A 13,230-nucleotide genomic window follows, 5' to 3' on the forward strand; every position below is an offset into this window, starting at 1 on the left:
TTATTTACAGTACATGGAAAATATAACGTAAAAATGCATTTTGTCTCTAGTCTGTCTTTATGTGTACATCATATAACGGACACTAAAAGTAAAAATATTAACTAATTTTCAAATGTCTCAAACAATAATATCAGTAGCATTCTCTGCTCGTGCTTCATGAGGTCTCTTCAGTAATTCTGCAAAAAGAAACGGTCAGTATTAGCAGTGTGTGTAAAAACTGTAATCATATTACATTGTGCAGTTGTAAATATTCCATCTCATTGCTGATGATATATAAATCATGATAATGGCTGTGTGAGAATTTAATTAGGGCTCTCTGATAAGAGATATTGTCATCTTTTTTACTCATGTAAAAGCAGCATTGTTAAAAAAAAAAAAAGACTCCATAAGAAAAATGCTGCTTTCAAAAACGTATTTAAGCAGAGGAACAGAAGCATTATCAGCAAAATTAAAAGTATTCAAGTACATTATCAGCATGTTATTATATTGGCTTTGATATTGATGCATCATTTACTGTTTAAGCAGCGTTTTAATGTTGGTCAATGTGACGATAATTTGAACTACTTTACATTCTGCTGGGTAGTCTAGTCTAGAGCTGCAATGATGAGAATGAAAGAAATTTGATGTCGAGCTATTTTGATAATCAATTAATCATTTCAGTTTCCATGCAAATATGCCAAACATTTGCTGGTTCCAGCTCAATCTGATATGATACTAAATTGGATATATTTGGGTTTTGGAGTGTTGATTGGACAAAAGAAGCATTTTGAAGTGTTCTGGGATTTAGTGTAACCCACTATGCACCATATTTTATAAAATGATGAATGTAGTGCAGTAAAAGTACAATATCTTGCTCTAAAATGCTGTGGTGTAAAAGTGTAAAATAGCACCAAATGCAAATATTTAGTTCCTTTGTACTGTACAAATACCCCAGAATTTCTAAGAAGTCTGTTTACCTCAATCATATCGTAGATCCAGCTCAAGAACTCTGCCACTTTGGTGTAAACACCAGGATGGTTGGGCTCAGCACATCCGGTCCCCCAGCTGACGACTCCTACCAGCCTCCACACGTTTTCATCCTGGCAAACGAGAGGGCCCCCACTATCCCCCTAGAGAGGTAAACACAGACGCTCTTCATTATAGACTGACCCAGGTTTCAATATGCCTGCGGTTCATTCTAAGCAAATCACAGAAAGGAAGGTGAATCTTTAGAACGCCTCTGCAAGTTAGTGTTCAAAACATGCACCTGACCTGACATGCGTCCACTTTTCCCTCTGTGTATCCAGCACAAAGCATCCGTGACGTGATCTCTCCATTGTACATGCAGGAGCTGTTGCACTTCTTTGTGCTTATTATGGGAACTAGTGCCTCTTTCAAGGTGTCAGGTGAGTGAACTGAGAGAGAAAAGACATGTTTAAGGCTGCTCTGTCAATACACTTGGCACACTAAGGTGTAAATTTGTTTTAGAGCGCTGCAGTAGTGTCTTACCACCATCAGGCTGTGTGTATCCCCATCCAGAGATCCAGCACTGTGTACCTCCTGGAAGATCATACTCATACTGAGGCAAACAGACAGGCCTTATCGTATCTGGTTAAAGGGAAAAAAGTAATTAATTTTCCCTCTTTATATTTGAATTCCAACATGTAGGAACTAACAAGTTGACAATTTGGAATACACTATGATTTTTTTTTTCAAACCCTTTCATTAAGGCTTTTTCTTCTGCTCTATTTGAGAGACATGCACATGCTATATTTATTCTCCTGTTGTGGTTTTGTCTTGTAATGGGCACCCTCAAGTTTATCTAGTTTTAAGTGGGTCCCTAATGTGCCCCTTCACTCAGAAATGTATTTTCTTTATTACTACCTTGCTTGGATGTTTGAGCTCCTCTGTACAGAATGATGTATGTGCAAAGCTTGACACTAGGAGGCTGATTTTACCTTCATCTGCTGAGGGGGGAAACCTAAAATCTCAGTTTAAGACGTTTATAAACTAGAATGACTTCATTACATGGAAGCCAATCGTGGTCCAGTATGTGACTTTCACTGCAATGTGAAAACGTGGAACCTTCAGTGCTCAACACTGAGACTTGAGAGTGAAGTAGGAGATATCTTTTGTCTAGCAGTTCAATTTTGGAAATTAAAAAACTATTAAGATACACAGATTATTACTCAAAGCAGAAGTTTTAAAACATGTTTGCAGGAAAGCTTTGTTGAGGTTTAATGCCTACATTTGAACTTGTATAAAGAACTGGTTCTATAAGATGTAGTTGCAAGGAGGGGTGTGGTGTGAAATGTGTTTATATCCTTTTGATCCATATCATTGTTCATTATGACTACAAAAGTTAGCACAACCTACACCAGGCAGTGATCAGTTATTCTTTATAAAAGCTGGAGAATACCGCTCTGTTGTGTGAAATGACTAAGAGGATAAAATGGTGAACTGAGGCCATAGTATTAATATTTTTTCAGTGGTCATGGTCCTTTTCGAGGGCTGCTATCTCAGCTCATATGTTGTGTGCAAAGCTTGTGAGGAGGCTCCCAGACTGACCTGAGAAATTCAGTGGAGTCCGTAGTTTCATCAGGGCTATATCACTGTCGTGGCTCCTGTGGTTGTAGTTCTTGTTATAGATTATCTTTTCCACAGCATACCCTGTGTGTTGAGCCATTTTTGTAGAGCTGCGGGTGACAATGCCAGCATAGACCACCCAGCTGGATACCTGAGGCAGCCTGTAGCTAACGTTTTGAGACAAGAAGGGAAGAGGCAGGTACTGATAATAGAGAACTGTCATGTGTCCAGTGCAGCTGTTAATGACTGATTATTCTCCTTCACTGTGGCTGTAAACTTTGACCTTTAGTGCTAGTAAGGTCGGCAGTCTTACTTGTGCACACAATGGGCAGCTGTGACTACCCATTGACTGGTGATGATGGAGCCTCCACAGGTGTGACGGTTGCTGTAGTAGAGGCTGACCTGCCAGGGCCACCTGCCCAGTGTAGCCTCGACTCCCCCGATTATCCTGGGCAACTTCGCTCGTGTCCCACACTCTATACAGAGATCCATTCATCAAGAAGTGGAATTGGATTGTTCAGAAAGCGCTGCAGCAAGTGGCACCAATCACTCCCTCTGCCACTGATGTAAAGCCTTTTCTAAGAAAATGGTAAGAACTACAGGGCTTTGTGTAGGGTGCAAAGTCAAACAAAAAGTTAAGTTTAATTTGCTCACCAAAACATTGCAAAGCAATAACCTTCCCTGTGATACAGCTCCCCCTAAATGAAAATAAATTGGGTAACTAATGATGCATAATTAATGTGTTAGTAGCCACAATTTTCTCTGCATCGTTATGAGTATGATGTCCTCAGACAAATTGCCTTACCTGAATTGCCACATATTTTCCAGGCTGCTCTTGTGTTCTGAGGTAATTTGTATAAAGCCATCTGTATGGTTTGGCCCAATATCAGTTAGATTCACTCCTTTATGCTTGGTCAGTCTGGTAAGGGAACACATGCAAAATGGGTGGGATTGGGTATTAAGATAATTCAGACTCACAAGGTGTGAAGCAGGATTGCAAATGAGGTATTAGCAGATCATAAATAAGCCGAGCCTTCAGCCTTGGCAAAGCAGGCTGAGATTAAACTATAAGTTAGTAAGTGGGCGCTCCAGTCTCAATCAATGTTAAGGGCTGAGGTGGTGTGGGATCCTGTCAGGAGTGCAAACCTCAGATAACCCAGCTGTCTGCAGACCAGCGTTCCCAGCGATGAGTTCCACCTCTCGTAGCACACCGGCAGCCAGGTGGGCAGCTTCCCCAGCTGGATCTCCAGGAGGGAGTTCTCCGGGCTGATTCTGTAAAACACTGAACCTGATTGATTGAAAATCCCTTCAGAGACAAGCTCTCAGTCAGCAGTAATGAATGAGGCATTTCTATGAGTGGGAAATGATTAGGAAAAACACAAGTATCTATGCTAATGTAGTCAATACGAACACATCATTATGTGCAACAAGAAACAGCTAGTGAATGATAATTTTGCTTCTCTTCAACTAATAGTCACTACAGAGGTGAACCATGACCCAGTATGACGAAACTCTTAACAATAAGCAGCCACACAATCCCGCTCTGTTTGTTAATTCAAAAGACAGTGAAAGAAATGCCTGCCTGCACCAAACACCAAAGAGAGGAGGGAACACAGACCTTTCCTGGGGTCAGAGATGGTGATGTCCTCTGTCACGTTGCAGAAAGACGTCTCCTTTGTGTCTCCAAGTCCCACTGGACTTTGGGAGGAGCTAGGCCTCAGCAGAAGTTTGACTATATGTAGAAAAGATACAGTTAATTGGTTGTTTAATCAGCAGGAAAAATGTGTTTTTCATGAAGGCAAAGCCTGTCTTGTAAAGCAATAACATACAGTATTACGATGCAGAGGATTAAAGTAATGAAATATTTTTGTTGCGAGGTGCTGTTGGTTGGAAAATCGCTCACTAAAAAAATACTTAACATCATTATTATTATTTTTTGCTGCTATAAAATCTTTCCTCCAGGACTGGTGAGAAGAAAACTGATGCAGCACAGGCAGACATATCATGAATATCCTGAATTTTAGTCCTAAATGCTGGTCCTGCTCCATTTACTGACTGTAGATTGATGTTAATATGTAGTAGAGTACTCCTTTTAATTAATTCAAGGACATGGTCCTTAAACAGTTTTATGAGCAAGTTTTAGGGATCTTTATTTTGAAAATTATACCCATAAAGCAGTAGCATCAGTTTTGCTGATATAGTTCTGAATTACTTTGCATCCTGTTAAAAGCTTACTGGAGTAAAAGTGGGAATAGTTAATCATTCACAGATTTAAACAAATTTCAGTACTTCATAGTAGTGCCAGACCAGCATGTAGCCAGTACCAGCCAGGCCAGTTTGTCAGGCAATGTTACCTTAATGCAGACATCACGGTATCAACAAATAAAAATGCCAAAGATATGTAGAAATAATTTCACACCAGTGTCTCTGTTATATAGTTTGTCCAGCAGAGAGCACTGACAAGTTTATTTTTCAGCTATAAAATGTATGTCGCACTCAGTTTGTGTATGTAAAAAAAAAAATCATTTAAAGGACTACTGGCAGTTTTCATTGTTTTCTGATGTTTTGTAGATTAATTAATTGATCAGCCAAGGGAGTAACTGGCAGATTAAATGAAAATAGTTAGTTGCAGCCTTATATCAAATTTCTAAAACTTTCGGATACTGACATTGTATTAGCTTCAGAAATCCAGGAGGATCCAGGAGGAGCTCTACTGTGTAGTAGCTATAGCTACTAGACGTCTTGCACATTCATTTCCAGTTCCTGGTTCCTGTTAAGCTCATTTAGTGATTCTTTCTTATACACAGCAACTCACCCAGAAACCAGACACCTACAGCTAAGCCTCCCAGGAGCCCAACTGCACACACTGCTGCCAGCAGCCTCACCAGCCTGTGAGCTAAAGCAACAGTTAGGGCAGGAGTTAATGACTTCTGATTCCAGATATGAGCTGAGAAGAATTATTAAATACCAGCTGTTAAATACATACATAGCATAGTGACAAACAGCACTGAGACAGAGACAGAAATGAATAAACTATGTTCTGTACATGCACAACACTAAAGAGATGAAGAGCAAATCTACACACTGACATTTTTATAAGAAAGCGCTGCTTTGTTTGACTTCTTATCACCACAATGCAGATTCAGTTTAGTTTGATTCAGTGCAAAGTCTTAATTAGGCTTGTTCTTTACATGTAGAGCAGTGTGTGTTTAATAGCTCTGTTGTTTTTTGCACTAATGAAGCAGGATTGCTGTTGTAGTCTGAGGTTTGATGCCCATTAGGGTGGTGCACTGCTGCAGCTTACCGTTAGTTGTAGAATGAATCCCTTTTAACCAGCCGTGCACCCTCTTGGTCCCTTCGACTCCTGCTGTTTTCTCTGAGTGAAAAGGATGACTGACAGCCGTCGGGTTCTCAATCACTGATAATGTGTCTCCATCAAGACTCTATAAGAATTACAGCAGGCAGGTCAGACCTCATTTACAGCTCCTTCCTTTTTGATAAAGTTCTGGCAGATTTGCTTCCCTGCAAGAAATACTACGTGCTGACTATCTGCTCCGTGACAACCTGTCAGGCTCTGTCAGGTTTAATTAGGAGCACTGTAATCCTGGATATTAGCTGCCAATGACCAGTCCAGATGTATGGAGCTGTTGGCATGTAAAGGTGTGTGTCATATTCCTCCTCACTGAGGGAGGTAAAATGAACAAGCATGCTTGTTTTGTGTCTTGTACAGCACATTTTAATTATTTGAGGTTAAAAAACATTGCCTGTTCTTGTTTTTAGGTTTTATGGTTTCATCAAGTTGGAGTGTTTTTTTTTTAATGGATTTACTCTCCAAGGAGCAGCTGTTTTTATAAGCAACATATTGAGAGTATCACAGTAGTTATAATAGGTACAATTTATATAATACAATATTGCACAAAATCCATCAAATAATGCCATACCATCTGCACTCTTATATGATTGTAGCACCTGAGTGTAGCTTAAGATGGAATTAGCATGAATAGGATGTATGTGCAGGAGCAGTTTAGAGATTCAGTACAGCTGTACAGCTTGGGTCATAACATGCACATGAATTATAAAAAAACCCCCAAAAAACACATGGAAATGTGACAGAAACAAGTATGATACAGGTTTTAAGTGAGTACTACATGTGTAAACAGCAGGTGAAGGTGACAATGTGAGAGAGGTGGTGGTGTCAGGATTGCTTACATTAGCAAGGTGGAATGAATATTTAGTCCCTTTTCCTACCATGTTTTCCTTGCGTACAGTCCTAAGGAAAAAGCAACGGTGTCCGTGCTCATCTGTAGGCCTGTGCTGGAGGTAGAGAGGTCTGTCCCGCTCGCAGTGGATGCACCATTTAACAGAATGCAACTCTGGATTTTCCCTTCACAAAGAGACAATGAGGTCAGCAGTGGTGCAGAGAATGAGGCTGTTGTTTATCCAGGGAGGTCATGGGGCCTGTGGAAGCAAGCTGAACCAGGTCTTTGTAGGGGAGAGCATCTCCAGAGATACCGCCAAGCTGACTATTGATAGGACACCGGGGGGGGGGGGGGGGGGGGGGGGGGGGGGGGGGGGGGTTGCTAGGTAACATATTTTACCTGTGCCAAAAGATTGTCCATTTTCACCTAAGACACCTTATTACCTGACAGTTTGTAGGTTCTGAGAAAAGGTCATTATTGCAGATTGTTGAAAAGTCTCACATCATGTCAATCCCTATCATCTGGAATCCAAAGCTATCGTCTTTCAACACTCAAGAAGAAAATGAAGTCTGCTCTGTCTGCCTGCTGACAGATGACTTTCTCCTCTCTCTTCACTCTTTTAACCAGCTCAGTCAGACTGTTTTTTGACAATACTGTTTTGCTGTGTTTCAAATATCCTCTCTGTTTTAAGTACAGTAGAGAAGGTGGCATTTGAGCGGCTTCAAAGGACATCATTAACTCTAAAAATAGTAAAAAATAATTAACAACTTAGATGAGCAGGATGGGCTTTTTGAAAGTGGTGGAAAAAAAAGCTTGAACTCAGAGATAAGAGATCAAAACCTGTCCTCACTTCATTTTCTGAAAGACATATTGAATTCTTATTGAGAAGAAATAACTAATTAGATCCTTTTTAACTAAAGGAACATTTGATACAAAGGTTATTTATGCATCTCCCATATGCATGGTGTCGGATTAGCGAGAGTCCAGGTGAAGGGAACAACTGCCAGGAAGAAAATTCCTCCTCCTCTGACTGCCAAGCTGAATCCAAGAAATGGCCCAGATCTATTTGGCTCATCTAACAGGTGTCATATGGAATTATTTGGAAATCAAACACAGAGTAATGAGCATTGCATCAGTGGTGTAAATTGGATGTGATGGAGCAACAGCTGAAATTCATATCACCAGGGTTGTAAGGTTAATACTGTTTGAAAATATTAGCTGCACTGTGTTTTTCTTTTGCAGAGGCAAACAGAAGAGCTAGGAGAACATAGCTGCTGTTTCACAAGGATTTTCATGTCTCCCTCTTCTGGTGAAACTTTAGTCATTTTCAGGGCTATGCGGTTTGTGGTGCTGTTTAATTGTGTCATATTTTATGCTGAAATGATTAGTTGATTAATCAATCAGTTGATCAACAAAAAAAATTTTGATAACTGACATTTATCAAGCAAATATGCCAAATGTTGCCTGACTCTAGCTTCTCAAATAAGAGGATTTGCTGCTGTAATTTGTTTTGTATCACTGTAACTTAATCTTAAAATCTTCTAGTCTTCTATCCTCTAGTCAGACTAGATAAGCTAAATGGGACTTTTAAGAAATTTGGAAAATTTTTCATGATTTTTCAACATTTTATGAAAAAATAATCGAAAGAATATTCAGCTCACTTGACAATAAAAAATAATAAGTAGCTGCAGCCATATTGAACTTAACAGGTTTCTAATATTTAATATGCTCTCTGATATCTCAGTATAACAGTACAATTTAACAACACCACAAACTTTATCCTCTGAAATGATCATAAAGTTGAATCAACACCTCTTTTTAAAACAAAAAGCTTAACAGTACAAGCTCCCTGAATGTAGACTTTATGCCAGGACTGTTCTATAAGACTGCATAATTGTAGGTATAGACATAGATAGTATAGACATCATCACACATATTCACTTCATATTATAAGAAACAACCACAGAAACTATCTAAAGTCAAATAAAGTCAATATCACTAAAGTAAATATATTGAATCTTGATGAGTAACTGATGAGAATTTGGTTCATGGTCATGTTTTGGGTCAGAAATTTGAATACTGGGGTAAATCCCTCCAACGTGACTACTACAATAACAGTCTGTCACTGGGCACAGAGGTGGGGCGGGGCCCAAATGCCCCGGTGTGGACTACATTCATTCATTTATTCATGTACCACAGTCTGAGGCTCCACTGTGAAGAGGCTGGCTGCAGCACAGTTTGGAGCTGTATCTATCTCTCTCTACTCTGAAGGGGAAGCGCTCTCCATGTTTGGTGCTGTGAGATTTGATCAGCTCCACTCTTATCTCAGCCATTAGTATGTGTGCCTTTCTCAATGTCCAGACCTTGAACATCACATGCGGTCTCTCTCAGTCCCCTCTCAGAAATCCCACAGTAGGTTCTGACTGAACAGAACAGAGGGAAGCTTCTTTTTAACATTTGGCCAGCGTTTGCCTCGACAGCTCTTTTTCAAAGTCCACCCCACCAAGGCATTTAAAGCTCATTCGTTGGTGTGTGGACTGCCATGAGAATTGTATCATTGATACAGTTGGCTGTGACCTCTCAGCAGAGACGGCCATTAAAGGTTGGAGTTCCCACAGATGGCAGGGCAGAGTGGAGCCTGTTAAACACACAGCCCAAATGCATTGGTGGATGTTTTTTATCTGACACACGCCCACAGCCTTATCACATGAGCTCAAGCACCCCTTCAAGTGCCCCACCACCTGTCATGTTCCATATGTGTTCCTCTAAACTGCTTTTAAATTGGAGTTTATTTAAAGGAATAAATCGACATTTCAGGAAATATGATTCTCTTTCTTGTTAAGAGTTAAATGAGAAGAACGATACCGCTCTCAAATCTGTCAGCTAAAGAGAAAGCTAAAGATAGCAGCCAGTTAGCTTGGCTCAGTGACTGGAAATAACAGGGTGAAACAGAAACCTGGCTTTGGGGAATTGTTTTACCTTTGGATAGAGACAGACTATGTTTTCCCTTTTTCCAGTCTTTATGCTAAGCTAATTGTGGTATTAATCTTCTTATCTAACCCCCTTTCCTAAAATATCAAACTATTCCTTAAAAATATTATATATAGTATGTGACATGATCTCAGAATTGCCTGTGTTTAGGCTTAGAACCTATTTTTTATTTTTTAAAACTTTTGTAGCAGTTTTGGCCAAGTTTGCATTCATGCTACTACCATTAAGAGTGGAGATTTTTACTATTAATTCATTAGAATGGGTGGGATGTGTGTAAGCCTGATGTAGCTGGTAGTTTTTTAGGATTTGTTACCGTAAATATACTCAAGAACAGCCTGACAGTGTGTAAATCTGCTTGTGTGTATTTGGTAACTGCAGAAATACGTCTAACATACCCCTGGTTGGGAGTTTCCTTCCTAAACGTCTTTCAATAGAATGTAATACAATTTACAAGTGCTAAAGTAAAGTAAACATTTAATAGATATTTTAATATTTAAAGTTAATATGTATGATGCTGTTTAAGGTTTGTTTTCATTGGTAACATTTGCAAACAGAGCAATAAATTAGGTCTGTATTCTCGCACAAAGGCACAAAATGCTTATTTTACGCAAATATTAGTGAATTTTCAGAAGACAGCGGAAAACCAATTATTTTCACAGATTCAATTATCACACACATGTACAAACAACACCCGCAGCCTATGCAGAAATATCAAGATAGAATACATGGAGACAGAAAGGAGAGAAAAAAATTGGAATTTGTCCAATTTTGGAGATAGGACTTTTTTTTTTTTTCAGGTTTTGATTCAGCCTTGGGTAGTATGCTTTTGCTGTATGCGGTGTGTCATTACATCCCCCAGCAGCATTTGTGAGACGATGATAGAGTTTTTCCATCTGAGGAGAATCTGTCGTCGAGCCAGTGATGTGGAAAAAGCCTCAACTACTGTTTGGTTAGCTCACCCAAATATAGCCATCAAAGGGTTAGGATCAATAACTGTGCCACATACATGTGAAAGGGTATTAAAAAACCCCTGCCCAAAAATCTTCCAGCTGCAGTCAGGTCCAAAACACAAGACTGTGGCTAAAATGCTTATTTTGATGTAGAAGCTAAGCTCTTACATTATGTGACCATATGTACAAGAAATTAATATGGTCAGAAACTTTCTCAATGCATGAAGGAGGTATTTGGTCTCTCATGTTTCCGGTGTCATGTCACAATCATGTGTTCAAGAAGTGAAACCCCTGTTTAAGCTGTCCAGGTCTTGATGCAGCACAGGGTGAGGGCAGAAGCCACTGATCTGTACGTCAACACACACTCACACACACGGAAACACAGTCGCACAAACCGACTGCCAGGTTCTCTCTCCGTGATTCAATAACCGTGTTGCTCTGCTGACTGCTTGTGAGCTCTGCTTTCTGTGGAGCAGTAAATCCTCTGTACTCGAGCCATTCCTGCAGTCTGCAGTCTCCTCCTATCAGCTGTGGTAGCATACTGCCCTCTTGTGGTAGATTTAAATACTTTCATCTAAGATCTACTGAGGATAAGTCAAAGTAAAAAGCTGGATTCACTTTTTGGGTGAACATTCAGCAGCCTCGTGTTCATCCTAAAGTTTGAAATATAAAATATATGATGATTATTTGGTCCTATAGACTTTTACCTTCTTCAGTATTTTGAATGTGTGTGTAGTTGCTGGTTGGGTGTCACATTTGATGAAAAGTGGAGATGAATTATTGGATATGAATTATTGTTAGACAGTTTGTGGCTTTTATAGTTTAAGTCTTTGACAACTATTTCAATTCAGACGTTTTGCTGTGCAGCGTATCGTAATTACAGGACAATACACTTGTGACAGGTCTAAGCATGAGTATGGCCTCATCATAGTCACTAAATGGTATGCAGTTGTGTCTGTATTGAAAGCGGCAGGATGAATAAATAGCTGTCATGTATGTGTTTGTGTCTTGTCTTGTAGAGGCTAATGATAGTGAGGGTGGGTAAGAGCAGAGCTGCTCCCCACCAGATGGTGGGTAATGTGGTTTGCTTTAGCTGCCCACCACGCTCACTCTAATTAAACAGAGGAGATTACATTAACACCGGCTCCCACTCAATCTGCTCCTCCGCTGAGCGTGGCCTTGGACTGAACGCAGGGCTGATATTGGAGGTGGAGGGGTTACAGAGGTGATTGTCATTTTATGCAGAGTCAAAATTACATATTTGCTTCAGAGCTAAATTAATTTCTTATTAAACACTTGAAAGTTGGAGAATGTTAGAAAGAAATGCTTGAGACCATATGGTTGGATCAATTAGAAAAATGTTAAAACTATTCCCACACTTTTTACAACTACTGTTTACTCTCTATGCCCTTGAGCAAGGCACTCAACCTCCATCTGCTGCTGCAACATGACATTATGCATTATGACAGACCCAAAGAATCTTGCAAATGCAAAGTCACAAGGCAATTCATTGATTGTGCAGTGAACAATAAAGTAAATTATAAACAGGAATGTAATTGGACAATAAAATGAGATTATGTCATTAAGAATTTACAAATGAATAAATCAATCTGTTGCTAAACAACTAAGTAGATAATGGATGGTGTAAATTAATTTGACAATGAGTTTTCCCACAGGGAAATTAATACTTGATTTTACAGATAAACAATAGCTGCTTTTAAAAGGAAATTAAACAGGGGTTTCTCATCTGAAATTGCAGTTTAATATGCTAATTTATTTGTTTTCTTTCCAATTTGCTGACTCTTTTAGCATTGATGAAACTCTCTCTTTGAACCCTTTAGGTGTTAAAACTTTGCTCATACGTTGTTATATCTAAGAAGATCTCTCACTGGCTATCACCTGTGTGTTTTTGCACTGCCAACAAGTTCACAAGTTTGAATTTGTTACCCTCCATCTCCCACCACTTAAAGCTAAGTCAGTGGTTCCCAACCTTTGTGGTTTGTGAACTTGTGAGCTCTACAAGCAAAGAATGTTTTTTTTTTTGTTTGCCTTTGTGCTGTTTTTCTTTCTTGTTTATCATCTTGCAACCCCTCAGATGACCCTCGGGGGTTCCTGAACCTAGAGGTTGAGAACCACTGACTTATGTTCATTTGCTGTGTATACAGGTGTTCAAGACTGGTGTGGTGACCCGGTCAGTTTACAGAATCTCCTTTTTGGGCATCAGCAGTGATTAAATGTTTTTCTCTTAATGACATTTACACATATACTCACAATGTTTACACTGTTGTTCAGTGGACAGACATGAATGGAGTTGCATACTGTAGCTAAAATGAAGCTTAAATTATCTCTGTGGTGAAACGAGTGAGCTGAAAAAACTCAAAGCACTAGAAAACAAGAAAGCGTGATCATTGTAGAGAGAAACTGTAAACACTGCAGGCTGGAATTTAGCTGAAGGGTTTGAAGTCATATAGCTAGAAAATAGATTACACAATAAAACATTCACAGTGTTCTCAGAGGGTACTCAG

The 13,230-nt window shown here is 39.5% G+C and overlaps 1 protein-coding gene across 1 annotated transcript; it reads right to left on the bottom strand.

The window, feature by feature from the left end:
- Positions 1-113: 113 nt before the first annotated feature.
- On the bottom strand, positions 114-7,239 carry tmprss5 (transmembrane protease, serine 5). Its single transcript, XM_022759725.1, is given in 14 exon segments — positions 114-176; positions 957-1,109; positions 1,252-1,394; positions 1,489-1,587; positions 2,548-2,732; positions 2,879-3,041; positions 3,220-3,263; positions 3,371-3,484; positions 3,712-3,847; positions 4,184-4,297; positions 5,381-5,461; positions 5,870-6,008; positions 6,852-7,023; positions 7,208-7,239. Coding segments are annotated over 14 exon segments (1,584 nt in total). The 3' UTR covers positions 114-167.
- Between the last annotated feature and the right edge of the window lie 5,991 nt (positions 7,240-13,230).

This window comes from Seriola dumerili, unplaced genomic scaffold, assembly GCF_002260705.1.
Source record: "Seriola dumerili isolate Sdu_G_001 unplaced genomic scaffold, Sdu_1.0 BDQW01000330.1, whole genome shotgun sequence".
Lineage (NCBI taxonomy): Eukaryota > Metazoa > Chordata > Actinopteri > Carangiformes > Carangidae > Seriola > Seriola dumerili.